Below are 25,835 nucleotides of genomic sequence, written 5' to 3'. Positions count from 1 at the left end.
TGGCAAGTCTCACCTGGGGTGAGAGGTCGATCGTATTTCTATTCTCACCCGGGTGAGAATAGCCACTTCCTTTTTTTAAAAATGGAAATACGTTTGAATAAATTTTTTTTTTTTTTGAGCCTTTAGTTCGAAATGATATGGACGGTCTTTCGTCGCTTTCTCTTGGCACACATACAGTACAAACTGTAGACTTGTTCAATGGTGTAGCATAGAAAGTGAGTGGAAAGAAAGTTTACCCCCTTCCTCCGACCTGCGCATTCCCTCCCCAGACTGAGCTGAGAATATTTGTCATCCTCTAAATTTGTTTTTCTACTTATTTCAGGGTGAATGTGACCCAAGTTACGGCTCCGATTTTGTCTTTGAAATTCACGCCAAGGAGCTGATTGTTGGGGAAATCTTTGTGCGCATCTTCAATGAGCAGCCAACATTCCCGATGGAGGTTTGTAAATGATGTGGCTTGTTTTCTTTATCTTTTGTCCTTATTGCTCAAAGAAAAACTGGTAAATTTTTACTTTCACTCCCGCTCACAGATGCACTGTTTCAGGGTCAAATTGCTGTACTGTTTGCTGCAGATCACACATAAAGCCACTAAAACTGTCGCAAATCAATTATTTTCAAAACAATTTCAAATCTAACTGTAAAATATAAAATTATGGGTAAAAACAGGGAGGCATGCCCCCCTGTAACCCCCCAGATTTTCTTTTACCCCAGTGGGGCAGGCCCCCCTGGAACCCCCCGATTGGTCCAAAGCATGTCTATCTCGGTTAAAAACAATCAAATATTTCAAAAACTATTAAATTGTGACGGAAATGAAGTTGATATTCGTGTTCAGCGCATCAATATTTAGTAGAAAATGGACAACTGGTAGCTGAGTGTGAGACGGGAGGGAAAGTAAATAAAATACTGAAAAACTTGTGATGTCCAAAACCATACTACTTTTCTTAAAATCCCCACTGTGCAACACAGATGTGCTTGTGGTGTAGACGTTTCACCATTGTGTACACAAGACCCTAGTTCGATTCCAGTGTTGGGAGAATTTTTGATCGAGTATCTTGGTCTCTTTCTACTTGAACATTGCATCCCTCTCAGCTCAGGTTGGCCCTGACAGGTAGGTCAAAGCCTGCCTTCTATATAGTTTTTAACTGATTGAAAATCTGGCTGCATTTTAAAACAAAAAACTTTGCTTAAAAATATATTTTACCAAAAAAATATGAAACCTGTAGCCTATAAAGTAATCACTAAATAAATATTTCAATTCAATAGTAGGACAAGAAAACTTTTAAGAATTTGGCTTTTGAAAGAAACAGGAAATCTAGAGTGCAATTTTTTGCAAGAAGAAAAATCATTTGACATCACCGTTTTTTTTCCAATATTGTCTTCTTTTCATTTAGTTTTTTGTTTTCTTTTGTACTTGTGTCTCCATGTTACCTTTTATCCCTGCCCCTTTCTAGTTACCTTCTACCCCTGTCCATCTCTTTGTTTTCTTCCATTTGTCATCCTTCTATATCTTCCCTGCTCTTTGTTTACTTCTATCTCTGCCCCTCTCTGTTTCTTTCTGTCTTTGCCCTTCTCTGTTTCCTTCTACCTTTGCTGTCTTATTTTGTTTCCTTCTACTTTTCTCTCCCGTTTTACTTCTTTCTATCCATGCCAGTCTGTTTGGTTCCATCTGTCTGGTACTCTCTTGTTACATACATGTCGAATCAGCCCACCAGAATTGGTCATTTTTTTCTACTACAACAGGAAAATATGTGCTGCCCGTGTGCTTTTAACTGTTGCATGACAATCTAGAACTTAGGACTAGCATGTTTTTGCTTTCCCCAGTCTCCTCAGTTGTGACTAATAGACAACAGTCTTGCTGTCACTACATACAGGGTGATCCCAAAAAAACTTTAAAACTTTTTTTCTGAATATCTCTCGCAAAATTTGTTCTAGAATACTGTAATTTGGAACAGACATAATTCATTCAAAAGGAATTTGTTTGATATAAATCCGTGAAGAAGAAACATGTTTTGAAAACGGAAACGGCTAAAAGAAAAAAGCACCCAAAAACGCAAAGTTCACCAATGTTTAAAAATCTTGTAAAGGAAGTCGTGAAGAGATTAGTTGATATTTTTCTTTATTTTCTCTTTGACATTAATTTTCCATCCCTGTGACATTTAAACAAAATTTTATTTCTTTTACAGAGTTTTAAAAACCTAATGATTTCATTCTGAAATTCCTAGAAGCAGTGCTCCTCATTCCCTCTTTTGGACTCGACACATTTTTTATGGGTCGTTCGAAATGTTCAGTGGCACCGTAACACAAGGACCTGCTAAACCACTAGTTTTTAAAGCCACATACAGTGTACATTTTCAGTAAGAAGTGGCTTCTAGAGACAATAGAGTGGGGTGCCCAATTGAGAGCATTTTTGGAGTTAACATATCTCGAAGGGTGAAAATGGGCTTTGCACTAAACAAAATGTCATCGAGAAAATGATCCCTCTCTACAAGACAATCGAGGAATCATGAACACATTGCAATGCTCTGATCCATGTCATCTCGGCCTAGCGAAGATGAACATGGTATAGTCGTAGGTTAAGATCTGCCATGAGAATGCAGACTGTTAAAGTGTAGGAAAGTCCTAGCTGCAGGCCGTCTACGCACAGACGTCGCATGGGACTCGGCTACTGAAATGTGCACTATGGTGAAGTTTAAAGGGCTGCGCATGATGCGTGTTCGACCTGAAGTGGTTAATTTTAAAGAACTTTTTAGTTCTGATTCGCTATAGATCCAAACTGACGGAACTTCTCAACTCATGACGCCAGAGGTCTTGAGCGCATCTAAGCATTCTCTCCATGCCGTGCGCAGAACTTACGAAATGTCAGAGACGGTGAGTTTGTGGAGACGTAGTGTTCAATACAAAAAGCTCTTTGCTCTTTTACTAAACGTAGCCATGATCTGAGTAGGCAAACAAAATTTGAGAAAAATAATATCTGCAAACTTCTGTTGACTTGTTAGAATGCTGTAGCTTGTAATATGACGCGATTGTTACTACTTTTAGTGGTAGGCCTAATGCGAACTGGTGCGTCATGCTATGAAAATGGCGACAAGGTTGAAAATGGGTTGGTTTTTTTAATGCGCTATATAGAGCAAAACCATTCAATGGACAAATCTAAAATACATATCAGACAAATTCCTTTTGGCTTCCAAACGGTATGTTCAAATCTGAAACGCAAAACTTCAGTATGGAGGAAGATATTTACAAAATAAGTTGTTAAGTTTTTTTTTGATCACCCTGTACATCTTTGGAATATATGTCCTCAAATTTTTTTAAAGAAAAACATTCTCTTGGTTGATCCCTCTGAAAAATGTATTTTACATTGACGTACATAAATTCAAAATATCTGTATATTAATATAATGCATTAACAATAAATACTATCACAAACATATTATACAACCCACACAGAACTGCTGGTCGCCACTGTGCGTGCAGCTCGAGGACTCACCTTAATGGCCACTTACCTATATTGAAACACCATGTCATTACACAGGCTTGACTTCATTTTGAGCCTGAGCTCACTGATCACTCAGCAACTGGAACTCCCTTCAACTGCTTTGTGGATTCCCGTTTGCTTTTTTCCATGCAGACTTGAACCTGTACTGAAGGGGCAATGCATCCATTTTTTTTTAAGTGGAACTGGAAAGCAAAAGCTCAATTATGGACTATTTTGTAATGATAATTAGTAATCAAAACTTTCAATTTTTACAGATTCTTATGCTCTAAAGTAGGGCTGGGTCGCGAGGGCGAGAACGGAACTGAATCGCTACTCTTGCCTGAGGAACGCGATTCACAATTCACTTCAGCGGAACGCAGAACGGTATCGCCAAACGATTCCCGATTCACTCCCCTGTCGCTGTCACCACCTTGTGGCTTGTTTAACCTACTGCTGAGTCGAGTCACGAACGCAAAAACGGAACAGAACACTTAGGACGGCTCCCCTTATTTTACAAAAGATGGTATAGTCCAACCCCCCTATTAAAACAAAATGAAAGGGGTCCAACTAATAGACAGAAGGAATTTTATGGAGCCATTGTTTTAGCGAATCATGGGGTGGGGAGGGGGGGGTGAATTTATGGGGGTCACTAATCGAGGTCAGTAGATAGAGCAGCGCAACAAAGGGTGTGGAGCGGAGAGGATGGCGGGACAACAAGAGTGGGACTCGCGCTCGCCAAGTGGCGTTGATATGACACTGTTCTGTTTCAGTCAGTGTTCCGCCACAGTTCCACGAGCGCTCGCGTACTCGCGACTCTTTGAAGCCGACTGAATCGCGAATCGCCACTCTCAAATTTGGCGAGCAGGATCCAGCCCTACTCTAAAGCATGAAAATCTGGCTCCATATATTTTTTAAAGAATGTAATAGCTACCTTCATTTGAATTGTGAATTCTGAAAGAGTGTCTGATTTCTTCTGAAAAGTGATGCAAAGGTCAGCACCACCATAATTATGTGTAAACAATGTGATTACCTAAAGTAAATCTCTTCAACATTTTTTTTAAATTTCAGAACCCTAAGGGCTTCACCATTGACTTATTGGATTTCTTGGGCTCTCAAGCGCAGGTAACATGGAAAAAGAAAAATCGTGACTTTTCTTCTTTTTATTGTGCAAAATGCAAATAGGCTATGTATTTACTGTCATATTGTCCAGAAACATGTGTAGCATTCATGGGCTAGCCATTAACTCAGTGGTATCACACTAGGTTGTGATGTGGATGGTTGATGAATTTGGGTTGTTTAGAGACTTTTCAAGGCTCTCCACCCGTTTACCGAGGTCCTATCAAAACTACATGATGATTTAGATGCCCAGCCTCTTTAACAACTTGTGTGTTGAACAGGGCATGAAACTCAAACAATTGTCAGTTCCGAGCACTCACCATGGACATATTTCAAATTCCATGACTTTTTTCGACTCATGTTACTTAATCAAACATTTCAACGCTCTTAGCTGTTTTCCTTTCCCTGTGTTTGTTGTGGTCAGACTATTTGTCTTTGGTGTCCCCTGTGAGCTGTCTCTGTTAAGCAACCAGTTTCTTTAAGATGTGCATTCAAGATTTTTGTGTTCAGAAACATTGTGTTTGAATGTCTGCCATTTTGGGTGGTTAGTGGTCACTATGGTGTGGTCTGGTTTTTCTCTCTCTTTTCAGTGTTAATACATGAGTGGTTGGAGGGTGCCATTTGGAGAACCTACTTATTTCTACTTTCCCTCTTGTTTCTGTCAGTTTGTCTTGCTCTTTCCTAGGGTTTAATTACAATTTCATGTCAATGTTCATCTCTTTATTCAAGCTAAGAAACAGTCTAACTTGTCAGCTCATGGCTAAAGTCATGGTAAATCACAGTTACCACTTAACAACAATGACATCTAAAACTACAAAACAAAAGCAACAACAACTCTGCTTTTCTCCTTTCTGACAACCAGTACCTACACTCACTGATGATGCTACAGCAGCAGCAGAAGGCCAACCCCAGCCCAGACCATGTGGAGCGGTTAGGCAAGGTGGAAATGGCCCTGGAAGCTTTGAGGAACATCATCAAGGCCAGCCCCGGTCAGTTGTTGTGTCTGCGGGGACATAATGGTGAACACAGAGGGCTGATGCCAATCTTCTTTTCATTTGAAAACTTCCACAAGAAGAAACTAGCTTGAAAACGTTTTTGGGGATTGCGAAATAAGCTTACAGTTTTTAATGAAGTATAAATTCCACTCTATTACCAATTCAAGATTATGAATTTTTATTTTTTTTACTTTGAAGATCTTAGTTCAATGATAAGGGACGCATGAAAGCTCCTGTTTCTTTTTTTTTTGTTTTCTTTTAAACAGGAGACACTGATGTATCAGAGAAGTTTGATAATTATGACAGGAAACTAGGTTTTTTTTTTTCATATTTTCGTAGAAAGTGGGTCACAAAAGAGGGTCTGCATACTCCTCTGTATTTTGCATAGAGATCACATAAACAATGAGATCATGAGAACCGGAATTTCCCACTTCAGTGAAAAGAACAATTCTGAAATGGTATGCATTCAAAGATCTTAGTTAAATGATAAGGGATGCAGAAAAGCTGCAGTTTATTTTGTTTGTTTTCTTTTAAAGCTCCTTCAACAGAAGATGCTTTTATCTTTAAGACTATCTAATTCCAAAAACGTGAGCAGCCATGGTATCAAAGCAGCCATGATAAACATAAAACACAAAGAAGATATGCAGACAAAAAGAGTATTGCATGTTACTAAGAGGATGGCTACAGTTAGGACATGAACTACAATGAAGACTATGAACATAATGAAAAGAAGAAGCCCAGACTTTGGCCATTTTACATTTTTCATGCAATCTTTATTTGCAGTTTGATATAATTAAGTGGTAATTAGTTAAGTTGGGGTTTTTTTTACTCCCAACTGTGAGCAATAGAAATTTTTTTATTTTTGAAATTTAAAAAGAAATTATTTTTTACCATCAGCTTCTTTCACTCCTCGCAGTTCCAAGCTTTCTGTTGCCTGATATGATGCTCCAGTCATGGCCATTTTACTTTATGGTCTCTCATCGTTTCCACTGTCCACCTCTTCATCTCCCTCCTTGTGCGGTTCCCTAGTAATAGTCTTGTCCTGTCTAGATGATCATATGACATGCCCATAAAATTTCCAAAATGTTCTTTTCACTGAAGTAGTCAATTACGGTTTCTTCTGTTATGGTTCACATTTCACATGCGTAAAAAAATATGGGCACGGACAGAGAACTCATCTGTCTGATTTTGCAGCTGATGGCGATGTTCTTTACAACCCAGTTGACTTTAAGTTTGGACACTGCAGCTGTGGTCTGGGCAATCAGGGACAATACTTTGCAGGGCGTACAAACTCCGCTCTCTTAGTCGGTTCGGCGATTGAGTGAGCAAGTAACAGTTGCTTGGGTCACACAAAGGTCATTGTTAGCATCCATTAAAATGAATTTTTCAACAGATGTTTTATCGTCTTACACAAACATACAATATCATACATGCACACAAGTTTGTTCTTTTGAGAAACAACTTGATTTCTTTATTGGTACGAAGAAGCAATACCATGGCTGCTCATGTTTTTGGAATTAGATACTCTTAAAATGTCTATCTATTCATAGTTAGTCTAAGCAACAAACACGTACTTCAGTGGCTAATAACTTATTAATGAAATTATAAATATTTATAAAACTGGTAAATAAGACAGGAAAATGTCTTTAAAAATTGATTCTTTAAAAATTTTGTCTGCAGTAGTACAGGTGACTTATCATGAGCATGATAACCAAAACACTTCCCCTCATTCATGGCTTTTTCAGTGCTTCCACTCTTCCGTATTTTTACGGAAATCCGTACTTTCTGCCAGTTCCATACTTGTTCCACCATCGTTTTAAACTCCCTCCGTAAAAAGCTGCGACAGCGTAGGACTACTGAAATTCCGTAGCAAAAGATCCGTACTTGCCTTCGTATCGTCAAGTACAGTAGAGTCCACTTATAACGAGTCCTGAAATAACGAGAAGTCTGTTATAAAGACATTATTCCAAAACCCCGTTTTTCCCCTTCTTTATCTTTGTAAACAAAATACTGCTATAGCGCAATCAGATAAACGCACGAGTCGGTTATAGCGGAATATTCCTGCTGCTGCTGTGCACAGCGTATAGGCCATTTATATCATGTAAAACCTCGCCAGTTGTTGGTGATCTAGCGAAGCAGAGAATGGGAGAGCCCATGTGGGCCAACAATGAAGGCCATAGCGAATCAGTGGGGAGGGTGTGACACGCGCAGACAAGCCATTGTGAAGCAGAACGCATTGCCTGATAGTGATAGGCCAGCCTAGTCTAGATTATCTAGGCCTATCATGCCTCTCACTTCTCCGATGCGGGGATGGAGAGGTCACAGTGCTGAGATGGATCATGGAGCGAATGTGTGACGTGCGCAAGCAGATGCGGGAACGCACCACACGGTGTGGTGGGGTGGGGGAAAACACAGCGGGCGAGTTAGCCACAGTGGGCGAGTTAGCCTAGAGAAATGATCACCAATGCCGAGCTGTCAACATCGCTAATGCTAGAGAAAGAAACCTGATTCGATTTTTGATCCAAGTAAGACTAAGAGGTCATGTTGAGCAACACCATCATCAGGGGAGATAACAAAAAGAAATAAACAGAACACCAAACTCATAGATTAGGCCTACTTTTTTATTTCCTTTGAATTTATAACTGGATCCCTTTTAACGAGGATCCTGCTATAACGGACATTTCGTACCGGTCCCCTCCCTCTCGTTATAACAGGATTCCACTGTACTAGTATAAGTTACGGATATTTACGGTAATTCTCTCGGCCATAAGTTAAAGAAACCTGCCAGATTGCGCATTTCTTGCAATCGGCCATTATCCCGCTATGCCCCATGCATTCATTGCGGGCTTGTCGGCAGTACATTTTTACCTGTGAATGGATCAAAATCTGGCGAACTTTTTGTGCCAGTTTCCTCCATTCTATCATTCACTCATTCCGTCTGTCTATCTTCGGATTGTTGCCGCGGTAGGAAAATCTTCGCGTTGATTAAGTAAATTGACTTGTGATCGTAGACCAAAAATTACTGTCAGAAAGAAACTTTTTTACAAATTTGTCTAGATCTAGAGAAATGATCAATACGAAGATTCTACGGCACGGGAACGCGATAAGGGCCGCGATGAAAGAAATTTGTGGTAAAACTACTAAAGTCAAGAATAATTCGAAGTGGTGTGCCGAGGCTGTGACATGCGATATTCAGGAGAGAAATTTAAGGAAAATTAGAGTATACAGCATGTAACTGTATTGTGAAGGTACATGTACCTATATCTATTCATTATTCCCAGTTTTGCCTTCTATCAATGGTGCGATGACAAATTAATTGAATTACAGTAGCAATGGAAGGGGAACCTGCTTTTAAACATTGCCATCAATGGAAATATATTATGTAGATCTTGGTAAAGAAATCAGACAAGACCAAATGTTGGTGAAAAAATAAATGTTATGGTTTGCAGGCAACCTCTTCAAACAGGCTCCCAAATGCCATTTTCAACCCTCTGAAAGCACTAAATTTCAATTGGGAGTGTATACAGACCCGGTAGCCGGGAACAAAGTCACAAAGTATACAGACCCGGTAGGGGAACTCTTTTGTGATTTCGGAAAGTTTCAGCACCCTCTTGGCTCAGGGTTGACCATAGATGTACACTACCTAGGCTCTTCTAGATCTATGGCATAGGTCTAGATCTAGACAGACTGACATAAATCATTGATCTAGTTTCGAGGCTAGCCTAGATCTAGCTCTAAATGAAGATTGCGGATGTCTTTTCGAAGAACAATCGTTTTTCCTCTGTTTTGGAATTGGAGGAATCACAATTTGAAGAAAAGAACAATGTTATAATTTCAATCGAGCTGTCACCCTCTCTATTTCTCTGTCACCCCCCCCCCCCCTCTTCTCTCTCTCTCTCTCTCTCTCTCTCTCTCTCTCTCTCTCTCTCTCTCTCTCTCTCTCTCTCTCTCTCTCTCTCTCTCTCTCTCTCTCTCTCTCTCTCTCTCTCTCTCTCTCTCTCTCTCTCTGTGTATCGCTCGCATTCTCTTTTTCTTTGTTTGTCTCTGTCTTTCTTTCTCCCCACCTATTTCCCATTCTATCTTTCTCTTGTTCCCTCCTGCCAACGGGGGCATGTCATATACATTTTGCTAGCACTTCCCCCTGCTCTCTCTTTCTCTCTCTCTCTCTCTCTCTCTCTCTCTCTCTCTCTCTCTCTCTCTCTCTCTCTCTCTCTCTCTCTCTCTCTCTCTCTCTCTCTCTCCCTCTCCCTCTCTCTCTCTCTCTCCCTCTCTTTCTCTCTCTCTCTCTTTCTCTCTCTCTCTCTCTCTCTCTCTCTCACACACACACACACACACACACACACACACACACACACACACACACACACACTACCAGGTCTGGGCGCTAAAACTTTCTGAAATCACAAAAGAGTTCCCCTACCGGGTCTGCATACTTCGTGACTTTGTTCCCGGTTACCGGGTCTGTATACACTTTGATTTCAATTTCTTCGGGGGCTTCGCCCCCTGAGCCCCCACCAGGACGCTGTCCCTTGACCCTGCTGGGCCAGCCCCCAGACCCACGACACAATTTTCCTTTCTTTTCAACTTCAGCTAGTGGAAGCACTGCTTTTTGTAAGTCCAATGGAATGTGTATCCTCCTAAATAATGATATATTGACTAATCTTCAGTATACAACACCAATCTCTTTACTGAAAAAGAATGTACACAGGATAAATACATTATTGCAGTTTTTCTTTCTAAACATCTCTGGCAGCATCCAATGAGGGTGGTATTTGCAGGAGATGTGATACAACAATAAAACGCATTGTGTCTGTATGGTTTAAATACCCTGTGCTCTGGCTTTCTTTATGCAGCCACCAACAAGACTAAAGTGATGCTAACAAAAGGAGCAGGAATTCACATTTATGTTATTGTTAAAGGCACAGCATTTTATGTTCCTACTAGCTCAATTAGCTTTTTTTATGGCTTTAATAGGTTGCTTTTAAGGACAAACAGGTTAATCCAGATTTCGGGGGTTTCCAGAAATCATGACCTAAACCAAAAGTGGGCATTGCCCTACCTATAGGAGAAGTTTGGTTTCATTGGTGTGTTAATTTGTTTGGTAAAACTCTCCTTGTCTTGGGCTGGTGGGGCACCTGAGGTCTATTTTGGCTATTATGAGGCCTAGAGTGCCGATATTTGCTGTGGGACATCGTGTGTTTTGGGGGATTTGAAATCGATAGTTAAAAAAGTATATTGTGAATCGGTTGCTATGGAAACGGCGGCCATATTGGATTTTGTATGCCTTTTTCAATCCCATTTTATTTCCTTATTTATTAACTGATTCACTTATAATTCAATATGAAAAGAGAAGTAAAGCTGACAAAAGGTACATATCGCATCAGATGCATCATTCAACCTCATGCAGGAATTTAATTACAAGACCGTACTGTCACTGGAAACGAGAAACAGAGTACTGAAAAGTTACATCGAGCCAATCCTATTATATGGGTGCGAAGCATGGACAGTCAATAAACAGCTGGAAAGGACAATTGTGGCGACAGAGTTGTGGTTCATAAGATGCATGCTACGTATCCCAAGGACAGCTAGAAAAACAAATGAAGAAGTCTTGGTTGAAGCAAATTGTAGAAGACAGCTTATGACGAAATTAAGAAAGCGACAGGCAAATTTCTTCGGACACACAATGCGGAAAGAAACATTGGAGAATATTGTAACAACAGGCAAATTTGATGGAAAGAGAGGCTGACGCAGACAGAGGAAAAAGATACTGGACAAGATGACAACATGGCTAGGAGCGGCAAGAACAACACACACCATTGCTGCTACTCAAGACAGAGTGAAGTGGAGGTCCATGTTTGCCCACGTCAGTCGGCAAGGCACCGGATGATGATGACCCCTGGGCGGTGCCACTGACTAAAGTGTCTTTAGGCCATTCCCAAAGGGGGGACATTTCTCGTTCATGCACAGTAGAATTGTAAATGGGCTGATTCATCAATGTCACTCTCATAACTGTGCCTGATCTACAACAGGGATCTGCTGCTTTTTCTTTCCTAATCCTTACTATTGTCATTTTTTCCTCTACTTCTTTTGTATGTTTGTCACACTCTTCTGACCCACTATTTCCGGGGAGCCCTAATAGTCGAAGCAGACTTTGTGCTGTTGAGGCGAGAGAGGTGAGCAGAGTAAGTCTGATTCCCTGTAAGGATTTCTCTGTTGACATCCACCCCTTGGCGCTCATATGACCTTATGCAGTTGCGAGCTCCGTAAAACTTCTACTAAAACTAAACTAATTACAAAACCTTTAGAGTTATGTAGATACATACTCGAAAGAGCAATACACACTGATGATTATTCTGACAATAGCCTTATATGCTAGATGGTAAAAAACTTCTTTTATGTCTTTTTTTCTTTGTTTTTAGAGGTACAAATCTGCAGCTGCGTGATCTTACAATTTACGTGGACAGGGCTATTATGGATCGTTTATAATGCTTTTTGTCTTTTCTATGCATGCTTGTGGTGTTATACATTTCATCAATTCTAGTAAAATCATATCCGGAGATCTTGTTGGCTTTCTTAATGATTCTGTCATTTCTTTATCTTTCTCTGTACAATTCCCAGCCCAACAGCAAATACACAATAATAGCACTGTTTTAATCATAGAATGGTATAAAAGGGACATCATCTTATTATCGACCCGAAAACTTAATTTCCTTGAAAGGAACATTGATTTACTTTTCAATGCACAAGAGCAGCGTGGGGATGCCAATCAAGCTTTTTATCAATAGTTATTCCAAGATACTTGTAAGAGCTTACCACCTCTACCTCTGCATCTTTAATAAATAGTGGTTGCAACTGGTGTTTTGTTACTCTGAAGTCTATAATTAATTCCTTTGTCTTTTTTTCATTTAGTAGAAGGAAGTGGTTGTCACTCCAATTTGTAAATACATTTACAGTCTCTGTATTGATTCTCATTTGTTGTTATAAGGCCTTGTAGAGTGGAATGATCCGCAAATTTTATTAGTTTGATGTTTTTATTATCCAAAGTACAGTCATTGGTGTAGAGCGTAAACAAGACAGGGGAGATTACACAACCTTGGGGTGCACCAGTGTTTGTGAATATTACGACCATTTAATTTTACATATATTGAGGTCGATTGGTTAAGAACTCAAGAATCCAAGCTATAATGTTCTTGTTTATGTTCATATTAATTAATTTTGAACCCATTATGTTGTTTTGGACTGTGTTGAAAGCGGGTGAAAAATCTGCAAAAAGTATCCTGCAGTTAGTTCTTGATGTGTCTATGTGATGTTTGTAAATGTTATCTAAGAACACAATAATGGCATCCTCTACGCCCCTCTTGGCACGATAGGCAAATTACGTTTTATCCTGTATGTCTTCAGTTGATTTCCTCAGTTCTTTCAGAAACAGTTTTTGTAAACATTTCGTAAGGACTGATGTTAAAGCCACAGGTTTTAGGTCATTCAAATTTTGCAGTGATTGTTTCTGTGGGACAGGAATTATTTCAGAGCATTTCCTGGAGAGAAATGCTCTAAAATATTTCCTGTCCCAAAGAAACAATCAGTACTTAATTTGAATGACTTAAGACCTTTGCTCATTCAAATTTTGTATTGATTGAGGTGATAAGCTGTCTATTTGTGTCCATGGAGATGTTTGGATGGGATAGGAGGCATGCGAGCTGGTAGGTGACAGCGTTGGCTTTTTGGGTTTGCATTTCTGTTTCTCTGTCTATGGACCCATTTTCAGAAAAAGTACTGCCAAGATATTTAAACTCCTTCACCTGTTTCAGTTGTTTGCTATTAACATTGATTTTCAGGGGACTACGCTTTCGGCTCCCTGTCATAACTTCTTTTTTGGGGGGGGGCTTATTTTCTCGTTAAATTTCTTGCAGCTGTTGTTGACTTCAGTAGTGTGATTTTGGAGGCTTTGTTGGTTTGGATGAATAAGACATTGGTCATTTGCGAATAGAAGTTCATTTAGGTTTTCTGGGCTTTGGTTTGCGTCTTGCATTATTAGGTCCTTATATATATTATAAACAGGAGGGGAGATGGAACGCACCCCTGTTGTACTCCAGATCTTACTTTGAACCAGTCTGTATTGCCTTCCTTCTTTCTTAATCTTACTGACCTTCTGCTGTTGGTGTATAGAGCTCTGACATTATCTGACATTTGTCCTCTGACGCCATACTTTTCGAGAGTCTTCCTAAGTTATGCATGGTTTACTCTGTCAAAAGCCTTCTCCTAGTCTATAAAGAGGATGTGTTGGATTCTTTGTTGTGTTCTATTGTTTTCTCGCACATCTGTCTTTATGCGAATACTGCATCTGTGCATCTTTTTCCCTTTTGGAGTCCAAACTGAGCTTTGCTCAGATTTCTCTCTACAACAGGTCTTATCTTTGCTTATATTTTCCCTGTGTGACTTAATAAAGAAATGCCTCTGTACGTTGTGCAATCCCGTTTGTTACTTTTCTTTTTCCTTAATGGGAGCACTATGGATTTCTGCCAGTTTTCTGGGCATTTCCTTTTCTCCCAGGCTCTTTTAAAAATTCGACTCAGCCACCGTACGCCAGTGTTTCCACAAGCTGCTATGGCTTCCACTGAGATGTTATGTGGTCCTGGGGCTTTGTTCTGGGGCTGGTTTTGAGTTTCCCTTATCGATTTCACTGAGATGTATGGGTGGTTATGTATGCTTTCCATATGATGGTTGGAACTCTTCTTGTTGTCCATGGCAAGCGTCTGGGTTGAGTAGTTCTTGAAGTAATTTTTCCATCTTTTCTTAATGGCATGCTTGCTGAGAATAGCATTACCATCTTTATTGTTTATAATGCATGTCGGGGTGTATGGATCTTTTCTTACCCGCATGCTGCTTGCAGATTTTGGTCAGTTTCTCACCATGCATTTTTCTTTAGCAGTTTTGATGATTCTTTTGGTCTCTCTTCTCACTTTCCTGTATTCTATATAGTCCTCTTCGGTCTTTGACTTCTGCCATTTCTTGAATATCTTCTTTTTCATTTTAATTTCTTCTTCGGTTTCATCATTCCACCAGCATGTTCTTTTGCCTTTGTTTCCACATATTCATTTGGTGCCACAACTGTTTTTCAGTATTCCTGACAGGGATTTTTTGAATGTTTGCCTTTCGTCTTCTACGTCTTTGGTCTCAGGTTACAGTTTATTGAACTCCTTGGTAATGTTATCCTCGACTGCCTTCTTGATGTCTGTTTCTTCCAATTTTCTCAGGTTGGTCATGGTTTTTTCCCCTGTTCTTTTTTGTTTGCTTTACCTTGCTGGTTCTGAGAGTAAGTATCACAGGTCTGTGGTCCGTGTCGATGATGTAGTTTGGAACAGCTCTCGAATCTTTGGCGGTATGTCTTTGTTTTCTGCGTGTCAGGATGAAATCAATTTGTGATGCATGGTTCAGGTCATTCCATCTGTACCAGGTCTTGATTTTGCTTTGTCTGTGTTGGAAAAATGTGCTCGTTATCATCATGTTATGCTCAGCGCATAGGTTTAGTATCATTTCTCCATTGCTGTTGCAGTCTGTATCTTTATCACTGTGGGGTCTCAAGTACTCTACCCAGGGGGTTCTTCTTTGTTCAACTCTGCCTTTTAAATCACCCTAGATAAATATATCTTCTTTGTTCTTGATGGTGTTAATGTGGTCACTCTGGTCTTGGGAATACGATTGTCTGTCTTCCTCTGCGTAGCTGTCGTTACAAGGAGTGTATGTTTGGATGTACATTTTTGTTTTGCCACCCTCTATGAGTTTAATGCTCACTATTCTCTCTGAAATCTGGTTGGCTTCGTAGATTGTATCCATTTTGACTAGATGTATGATGAAAGCTGCACCATGGCTCTCTCATTTTCAGGTGTTCCGCTCCAGATCAGTAGGTAGCCTTATTGGATCAGCTTGCTGTGGTTACCTCTCTTCCTTATCTTTAACAAGCCCATGATTGCTATATTCTTTCTTTCCTTGAAATTCACTATTTCTGGTTCTTTGTCTTCAAGTCCGCTGCATTCCATGTGCCTATTTTAATCGTTGTTCTAGCTCGCTGTCCGTTTACTTTTCCTGTTCTTTTTCCATTTGCATCAGTCCGTGTGTTCTCCTTTGTTTGTTTCGTAACATGGTTTATCTGCCGTCGGCTTGCTAGGCCAGTCACGGTTTCACCAGAGCCCCTTAAGTCAGCATGGTTTCGGGTGACCCGGGTCGGCCTTCACGGCTAGCGTTAACGCCTCTGTGACATGAAGTCACACTGTACTTCACCCAGACCCAGCTAACCCCTATTTTGTCCTCACAACTCTCACTACAGTAAGCAACTAAACAGAGCTCAACCCCAGAGAACCAAGCTCACAACTGTCTTTACAGAACGCACCCAGACACCATAGACACATTCAAAAACAACGAAAAACTCATCAAACCCTTCGACCTCAAAGTCCTTGAGGACCTCAAAAACATACACTTTTCCAAACAAGACATCGAACAATTTCTTTTCCCCGACCTCCCTCCGTGGCACCTTGCCATGGCAAAAGTAGACTTGCAGCTCACCACACAAAACAAAGCAAGCACAAACACCAAAACATTTAAAGCAGAATGCAAAACCCTTTTATAGAAAAAGACCCAAGTGCGGAGCTAATCTTCACAGGTGGCTCTAAATCGTACTCTGCTGTAGGCGCCGCTGCCCTCTCTTCTAACAGTGCACACCAGGGGAGACTCCTTCGCGAAACCTCCATTTTCTTTGCAGTGGCCATTGACAAATAGTTTGGTTACAACAAAAAAATACATGCTTTGACTGAAACCGGGAAAAGCATCATGTTCGCATTGCTACCTAGCCACGTTGGCATCCAAGGAAACTAGCAGGTGGATCTCCTGGCGAAGGATTCATTGTCCCTTCTGCTGGAGTCAACGACAAATGCTTTCCCACAGACCCACTTTAAAAATAAATTAAAAACTACACCTCCAGTCTTTGGGAGAAACAAATTAAGAACAAACTCCCCAACATTATGGCCAAATTGGGTCCCCAAAAACCTTCGAGCCTCTCCAGAAGAGACACAGTCATTTTTACCCGATTACGCATCGAACACACTTCACTAACACACAAATACCTCCTTCAGGGAGAAGAGAAACCGCTCTGTTTTGGATACGATGCAGATTTTACCATTTGAAACATCTTTACAGAATCTCCAGACTTCAGAAAGACCCGAGGGAAGTATTTTAAATGCGAAAAATTTCAAGATCTGTTCTTTGTCGTTTATCCCAGCAGAATTCTTGATTTTATAAAGGCCTTTGGCCTTTACGGTAAATTGTGAATATCGTTGTTCAAATTTCAATTATTTTAAAACAAGGGATCTTTTAACCACGAATTTTCACCATTTTAACATTTTAATTTTGATAGAAATATTGACCAAAATCAAACCGTGCAGTGAACTGTTGTGAATGCAACCAACTTGTTTCGCGTGCTCATATGACCTTATGCAGTTGCGAGCGCCATAAAACTCTTACTTAACTAAACCAGTGTCTGAGGTGTAGGTTTTTTGCTATAGCGAACAGGAGACAAGTTGATTATTCCTGTGTGGGGATAATTTTTGCCAAGTATCTTACTGTCCTCAGAGAAATTTGCGCCCGCAACCCGCAAGTTGCGCGCGCAACTTTTGCCCTAAAAAACTTTTACCATTTTTGTGAATTCGCAAATTTTAGCCAATTTCCCGCAAAATTTGGGAAAATAATAATCAAATTTTATTAGAATCACAGAAATTTGGGGTGCCCGCCGCCGCCCAGTGACCCGCGGGCCGGGTCAGGTCTGGTCGGGATGATCGCCCGACTCGTCGCCTGAAAACAACGTGTTTGTTTTGAAACAACGAGTACGAGTCGGGCGCCATCGACTTGGGCCACGATAGCCGCTTTGTGCCATCAATCTGGCGAGCAAACCGACCCAATAGTCTTGTTTGGACTGAATCATCTTCTAGTCTAGATTCTTGTAGCTAGATCTAGATCTAGAGAGTAAATCTATCGTAAACACGGTCGTCTGATTTACTTAGATCGCTTGGTTCCATATCACCAGGTAGATATATCTAGTATAAAAATTTGTGAAAGACTTTAAATCTTAGGCTAGGAGGTTAGATCTAGACATGGATCGATTCCTCAAGAAAACCCCGAAAGGGGACGTTCAAATAATACATGTATCTTACGCCAGGAAAAAAAAGGTGTGTGGGGGGGGGGGGGGTAGTCTTTGACTCCTGTAAAAAAAAGTAAAGTGTTAGAAAAAAAAGGGGGGGGGGGGGTTGAACCAATGTAAGATTACAATTTTGTAAGGTGAAAAAATAATCAAGGGAAATACAATTTATGACAACGTATTTTTGTACAGTATTTTGGCGATACAGTGAACCCCGAGCGGCCGGGATTTATGTTTATGTGCCCTCCCCCTTCCCACCGGGTGGAATCTTGGGGCCTCCCTGACTAATGGGTTCGATTTAATTTGGTTTCCCCCGGGGGGGGTAAAAAAACCCCCAAAATTTTTCTGGAAATGTTCCGCTTGTACCGTATTTATTTATTTCCACTGGGTTTAAAATTTTTTTCCCGAAATTTATTTTATTAATTTTAAAAGTAAAGCGCACAGAGGAGTGATTGTAACACGGATTTGCGCAATATAAAGGTCATATTATTATAAGCAAATTTCTGGATTTTTTCGGGTTGGGGGGGGGGGGGGGGGGGCAGGAACGTGTAAAAAAAGTGTAAGGGAGGGGGGGGGGGTCAAAAAGTCCCAAACAAAGTGTTAAGATTATATTTGAACAGCCCCAAAACCAAGCTGGTCACACCTGCCCAACGTCAGCAAGGACCTGACGCATGTGTCAGGGGAAAAACTGTTTTTGTACTCCATGCAACCTTCATGCAGTTGGGGTTTTTTTAAGGTTTTTTTGTTTTGGTAGACATTCACATTTAACTTCTGATTTTGATCGAACAAACCTCATATATTGGTTACTTTTGATTGCAATGAGCATAGCAACAATGTATTCCAATAGTTCCGTGGCATTGTTTTAGCTATACATGTCTTGCAAGTTTTCTCGCAACTTTTGCTAATTTTTCTTGCAACTTTTTGCAACTTTTGCTATTTTCAAATGCAACTTTCTCTGAGGACAGGTCTTAGTCTTTCTGCTAGGATATTGTACTCCTGTCACCCTGGGTTAGCCCTGACAGACAGGGTCAAAGTCTGCCTCTTAGTCTTAGATTATATACATGTAATCAAAATTGTGTCTGTGGGGGCATTAAAACACTGACTTTGAAAAAAAAAAACCACCAAAAAAACCCCCTGAACTTGAATAAGTTGGTGTGTAGTTCTGATTGACTTTTCTTACCTATCACAGGTGTGGAGATTCAGTGCATTGGTCACTTCAAGCTGATCTTTGCCCTGCTCAGGATGGAAGAGTTCTCCAAATTACAGCAGTTCACTCTAGAGGTAAGAGTCTGTGTAAGAGTCTCCAGAACCAATGCTGACAACCTAAGTGAAGTATTGCAGGCTGTTCTGTTAAGTGGTGGTGACAGGAATAAAATGTCTTTAAAATATTGACATTGAAGTAGGGCCTTCAGTTACGGGGTTTCACACTCGCCCAGCGAGTGGCGATTTCAGCGAAAATCCCGGTTTTTCGGCTTCCCGGCTCATTACTTTATTAGTTCTCGGCCTAGCATCATAAAGCCAACATGAAACGAGAGGTCTATATGTGAGGCATCATGGTGAAATCAGGCACTCGTCGAAATAATGAAATTGGAGAAAAATGCATTTTTCAAAGAGTTTGGCAATTTTTATCGAAATTTTGTTTTTTGGCTTAACACCGTTTATGTTTGTATAAAAACACATTTCCATGTTAATTTTACAGAAAACCCTTGTTTAAAGGCTCAAAGTATGTAATTTTCAGTTTTCAAAGACCCTTAAGCTGTTGAAGTTGCCACTGAAACCGGGTTACCCCACCTTTTTCAATCGCAAATATCTTGACTTCTATTCAAGCTAGTTGGATATTTTTTTCATTGAAAGCGAGGCAAATCGCATAAGCTTTCAGGTGATATTAACAACTGCACATGCCCAATAATTGACGAGTGCCTGATTCCACCTCGTCGTGCCACATATGTGCTTTTTGTTTCCATTTTGGTTTCAATGGGGAGAGAAATGCGTAACATTACAGACTTTTGAGTTAAAAGTACAAGGGTCGTGACGCATTCTACCACAACACGTGGCTCGCAAATTTTGACAAATAAATAACGTAGCACGTTTCGAATGGTTAATATGACTGGAATTTTCCTTCTCTAATCATTGTAGGTGGCTGTAGAAATCACGTGTATTAGCATTGGAAGCAGAAGAGTTTACAACTCACCAGGAGTTTGTACGACGCTTCTGTAAAAAGTTATGGTAAAATAAATATTTTATCTTCCGAATTTTTTGTTGATCAACGATGGAAAATGCTCCCGTGGCAAGTTATATTGATAGATATATCATTTAGCTAGGGCTGTAAGGGTTGATGGTGAAACCCCAGACGCTCTCTGGCAAGCCAGCTTCTACCAAGTCAACTCCCCGTCCTTGTCGAGCAGCCTGGGGACCCCTGCTCTTTGCATAGGAGTAGGAGTTGCAGACGGAGCTCTGGCCAGGAGGTACCATAGCCCTGTGAGATGCGAAGTGAGCAACAACCCTTCGGCTCGTAGAAGGGTTCGTACACATCCACCATTATGGTAGGTCTGGCGTCACAGCAGGCCAACCTGTTCATTCAGGAATTCACTGTCGACATCTTCTTCCCTCCCTCTTGTGGGAACTCTATAGACGGGGCATGGTACCCTCAGACTGCCAGATGACTCTTCGTGAGACGTCTCTTTTGACCCAGAAGGCCTTGTAGCTGTAAGGAATAGGCTGCCTGGAAACAGATGACGTCCCTACAGATATCCTGGCAAATGCTCCCTGATCCATGACGTGACGATCCTCTGTCTGAGTAGATTTGGCCACCCCTCGAATTATTCTGCTCCATGAACGGAAATGTTAATAGCAGATAGCCAGGAGATAAGATAGATAAGATACATCTTTATTGTCCAGATCCTGGCACATTGGTTTGGTGTTCCACCACGAGTACACACACACACACACACACACACACACACACACACACACACACACACACACATACACACACACACACAAACACAAACACACCCACACGTGCACACACATGCACACACAAGTAGGCTTACAATCACATGCATAATATAAATGAGCAGCAATATAAACAATAATAATCGTAAGCTAGATACACACTCAATGTTATTTTGATGCATGCTCTAAGGTCGTAAGTACACTAAACAAGATGGTTAAGATGGAAGCATTTTGATAGATGATGGTAAAAATGACCTTCTGTATCTTTCTTTGTTACAGATCAGAAGCATGGGTCTTTTACTTCTGACTGATGTTTTTATTTGAGGGAACAAGGGGTGTTTGTTGTCTAAAAAGATGGAATTAATTTTCTTAGTGCAAGCTGTTATGTACAATTCATCCAAGTAGGGTAATGAAGATGTTGAAATTTTACATGCTTTCCGTATTAGTCGATTTTATTTTTCTTTATCTTGTTGTCTTGTGTTCCCGGCCCATGCTGTTATACAAAAATTGATCATACTTTCTATGGTTGAATGGTAGAACATGGACATCAATGTTTTATCAACTTGAAAATACTTTAGCTTTCTTAAAAAAAATAGTCTTTTGTTCACTTTTTTATGCAGGAGAGAAGTGTGGACACACCAGTTGAGTTTGTTGTCTATTGTAACACCCAAATACTTATAGTCTGACACTTGCTCGATGTTTTCACATTTCATTTTGAGTGGCTGCAGGGGCAGTTTCTTTATTCTAAAATCAACGACAAGTTCTTTTGTTTTTTTCACATTTAAAAGCAGCTTATGATTTTCACACCATTCAGAAAAATTAAGTACAAAATTCCGGTAAGCGGTTTCGTTATGGTCAGCCTGAATTAGCCCAATTATGGTTGAATCATCTGCAAATTTTATCAACTTGATGTTACTGTTGTTTATTTGGCAATCGTTCGTGTATAGTGTGAATAAAACTGGTGACAAAACACATACTTGAGGGGCCCCTGTATTTGTTGTGATGTATGTCGATGAAGAATGTTTTAATTTTACATACTGGGTTCGGTTGGTAAGAAAATTGCCTATCCATGATATTAAATTGACGTTAACACCTATGTTTTCTAATTTCTTTAAAAGGATAGCTGGCTGGATAGTATTAAAGGCTGACGAAAAATCAACAAACAGGATCCTACAGTATGTTTTAGGCTTGTCTAAATGTCTATATATGTTGTCAAGAAATAGTAAAATGGCGTCTTCCACACTTCTCCCGTGACGATATGCAAATTGTAGAGGGTCCTGGGGGGGTTCTATGTACGTTCGTAGTCTTTTTAGCACAATTTTTTCTAGACATTTTATAACTACCGATGTTAAGGCTATTGGCTTCAGGTCATTCATTTCAGTAATTTTTTCTTTCTTTGGAAGGGGGACGATTTCAGAACATTTACAAATAGTGGGAATAGCATGTGTCAACAACGACTGGTTGATAATATAGGTGTACATAAAACTAAGTTGTGCTGAACACATTTTCAGATTTTGGGTTGCACACCGTCTGGACCACACGCCTTTCTCACATTCACACGTCCAAACACACATCTAACCTCACGTTCTTCAACAACAACCAGCAGATGGCGGTGATTGGGCTAACGCAAGCTATGCTTGGTGATGCAGACGACTCACTGTGGAAGGAACGCGTTACCCCTTACTCGATGGGACCCCTTACTCAACTGAACTGCTCAGATGATCACTTGTCATTGGTTGCACTTTGTGGCTCCCATCTCTCAGAACTTAGAGTGTGCTTACACCCCCCCCCCCCCCCCCCTTCCACAGTTGTCTACTGTCTAAGAAATCCCTGTGAAGGTTGATGGAAAACAAGACAGTGAACATTGCACCTTTGTTCTCTTGAGGCAAGATGTTTGGGCATTGCCACCTACCTGAGATTCTACAGGGATGCATACAAGCCTTCACAACCCCCTAACCAATAGAAAAAACATAAATTAGCTCTCTAGAAATGCCATTTTTGTTAAAAGTAATTAAAGTTTTGTAGGAGGAAATCGAACTGTACTACACTACCCCAGTTCACTTTGTAAGGTTAAAATAGAAATTCCCCCGCAGAGCCTGAAGTCAGGGGCAAGTAACTCTGGATTTTTAATGTAACTGATGTAGGGCTTCTAGATACTGTTGTAACAGAAAGTGAACATAAAGGATTATTGTTGAATGTAAAGAAAACAGAATGCATGGTAATATCCAATAAAGCAGCAAACCCTAATTGTAATCTTATTAGCAAAGGTGAAAAGATCAAACAAGTCGAACAGTTTAAATATCTGGGATATATATGATAACATCTGACGCCAAATGTTCCACAGAAATAAAAAGGAGAACTACAATGGCTAAGGCTAGTTTCAATAAAAATGAGCCCAATTCTGAAAAATAGAAACATCTCAATGAACACCAAAATGAAAGTCCTGAGATGCTATGTTTGGTCAACCCTTCTATATGGCTGTGAATGCTGGACAATCACTAAAGACAGTGAAAATAAAATAGAAGCAACAGAAATGTGGTTTCTTAGGAGACTGCTAAGAGTATTGTGGAAGAAAAAGAAATCAAATGAGGTAGTGCTTGATGAAGCCCACGTGGGACGCTCAATCTTAAAAACAATCAGGAAAAGACAAATGCAGTTTTTGGGACACCTGAATAGACATATATAAGGGTCTTGAACATCTAGCTCTCACTGGCAAAATTGAGGGCAAGCGAGGCAGGGGTAGGCCCAGAACAACATAGGCCTACTTAGGGAACAGGGAAAGATCAGGGAAACGTAGCTTTTTTGAGAGCATCCGAGCAAAGGAATGAATGGAAAACCATGATCATGTCTGTTGCAGATCTGGCACTGCATGATGATGATGATGTAGGGCCTAAACAAACAACTGCTGTCAATGGTACGACTAGATCTAGTTCTGGTAGAACGAGAGTGACCAACATTATCATTAACGGCCAAAGATACTTTTTAAAATTTTTATATTATTTGAATACTAAAATGAAACTTTCAAAGGATATTGAAAAATGTGGTGGGCTTTGGTCTTCCTCCAACGTGATAAAAAAAATGTGAATTCGTATCATTCCAAGAAGGAAAAGGTTAATTGAAGAAAGCGCAGGTCAAGTACTAGAAAATCTTTATCGACTGGGGTGGGTCAAAAGGCGTTTACCCAGACTCTGTGTGCATTACGCAGCAGTCATTGGGTGCAGAATTAAAAAGAAATCGAAAAAATCTTGATGATCAGATAAGTTCACCTGGCAGTAAGGCAAGGTGAAATAATTAGTATTGAGCTCCTCAGAACAAGGATATATTATTGTTGCTCTTGCCAAGTTCAGTGGCTCAGAAGCCCATGTTACTTTGAACTTCAGTTGTGAAATGAAAAAAATGGAATATTGTTGTTGAATGAGAATATTGCTGGTCTGGTAATTGGTCATATAGGCATGGTATCGTAGGGAGTTTACTTATTATGTATTTTGCCTTCCTTTTGCAGCCTCTGTTACCTTTCATACTGATGGTGTCGAGCGGAGAAGCAAACATCTTTCTCTTGATTGTTATGTATAGTTGCATATTATATATGTTTTGTTTAGTGTTTCTCCTACTGCTCCAGCAGTTGAAAACATTTCCTCTGAGATCTTGGTCTTCTGAGATTTATTATTGTTATTATTATGCCTTTCCTGCGCTGCTTCTTTGCCTGTGTATGTTTGTTTTGTTTTTTTATTAATTAAATTTAGGTGATTTTATACCCCCTTCCTGTCTGTTAGGGCCAACATGGGCTGAGAGAGATACAACCTCACAGTAGAAAGATAGAGATACTAGATAACAATTTTCTCCCCTCTTGGGAATCAACATTAGGTCTCATCCATGCGACAGCGAAGGTCTTAACCGCTACACCACAGGCGCTGGTTCTTCTTCTTCTTCTTCTTCTGGCTGGCCTCCGTTAGGAGGGCGGCAGTCTGCCGCAGGCAGACAGGTAAGCGGCAACCTCTTGTGGCCTCGTCCAGAGTACATCCGGGCCCGGTCTCACGTTGTTCTCCATAAGTGGGCCTCGATGTGCTTCCCCCCGTGGGCACTCATACAGTGCGTGCTGCAGGTCGTCAGGACTTGTGCCACACGCCAGACAGGAATCATTGGGAGCGGAGCCTATTGCATGGAGATACGTCTGCAGGATGGGGCTCTTCGCGCTGCATCTTAGCTGCGATAACACTCTTCTCTGTCTGACAGTAAGGTCCTTCACCTTTCCCCCGACGGAGTCGTGCACTCGCGCTTTCTCCCATGCGTGGGCAATGATGTAACGCGAGATGCACGAGCTTGCTGACGCAATATCGACTGGAGTGTTGGACTGGTCGAGGCGGCCTCCCTTGTTGGCCAAGGCGTCAGCTCTGTCGTTCCCGTAGATGTCGCAATGTCCTGGTATCCATTGTATGTGAAGGTGTCCGTGGATTTCACAGCATTGGCAGATAGTGGTCCACATTTTGTCCTCTATCTCAGTACGAACTGCAGTCACTCCGGACATTAAGTGTTGAACAACTGACTTGGAGTCTGTGAAGATGTGGATTCTTTGTAAACGTGGTTGTTTTTCCAGCCATTGCAATGCGCGGAGCAGGGTGGTAGTTTCAGCTTGGTAGCTGCTTCCGTATAGTCCCGCGGACACGGATACGCATGTTTCCTCCCCAGAAGATTTGTCTAAACACCAGTATCCTCCTCCACATAACCTGTAGCCGTAGGCGCTGGTTCTCTTCCCCTGTATCCATCTGATCTTTGCTTGTATGCTCTGTCATTGGATGCATCACTTTTTGCTGATCTAAAGAATGTATACTTTTGCTCAAGACTGTAGGCATTCTTATAGAATTAGATTCAAAACCACAATTTGATGCCATCCTCTTGTCTGTATATAAGTAACTAGCTGAGCACCCGGCTTTGCTCGGGGTCGGCGCCTTTGCGTCACTGCTCCTACTGGTCTACGCCGCAGAGGCTTTTTACATCTGCATGTACCTTGCTGTCTAGCATTTCACAGTCATACCTGGCTTCTAGATCTCTTTAGTTTACCTTAAGTCTTCCTTGATTAACTCCTTTCTTGATCTACATTGCTTCAGTGTATT

The 25,835-nt window shown here is 40.7% G+C and overlaps 1 protein-coding gene across 2 annotated transcripts in view; it reads left to right on the top strand.

Annotated features, from left to right (window-relative positions):
• The window catches only part of LOC101847707 (dnaJ homolog subfamily C member 13), a 336,952-nt gene that overhangs the window by 247,955 nt on the left and 63,162 nt on the right, over nucleotides 1-25,835 (top strand). For both annotated transcript variants that reach the window (XM_005092779.3, XM_005092778.3), the window contains 4 exons: nucleotides 323-439; nucleotides 4,543-4,596; nucleotides 5,453-5,579; nucleotides 18,959-19,050. In XM_005092779.3, the coding sequence (XP_005092836.1) occupies nucleotides 323-439; nucleotides 4,543-4,596; nucleotides 5,453-5,579; nucleotides 18,959-19,050 (390 nt within the window). The remainder of the gene's footprint in view (nucleotides 1-322; nucleotides 440-4,542; nucleotides 4,597-5,452; nucleotides 5,580-18,958; nucleotides 19,051-25,835) is intronic.

Source organism: Aplysia californica, unplaced genomic scaffold (genome assembly GCF_000002075.1).
Source record: "Aplysia californica isolate F4 #8 unplaced genomic scaffold, AplCal3.0 scaffold00052, whole genome shotgun sequence".
Taxonomy (NCBI): Eukaryota; Metazoa; Mollusca; class Gastropoda; order Aplysiida; family Aplysiidae; genus Aplysia; species Aplysia californica.
This window is presented reverse-complemented; position numbering and strand designations above follow the sequence as displayed.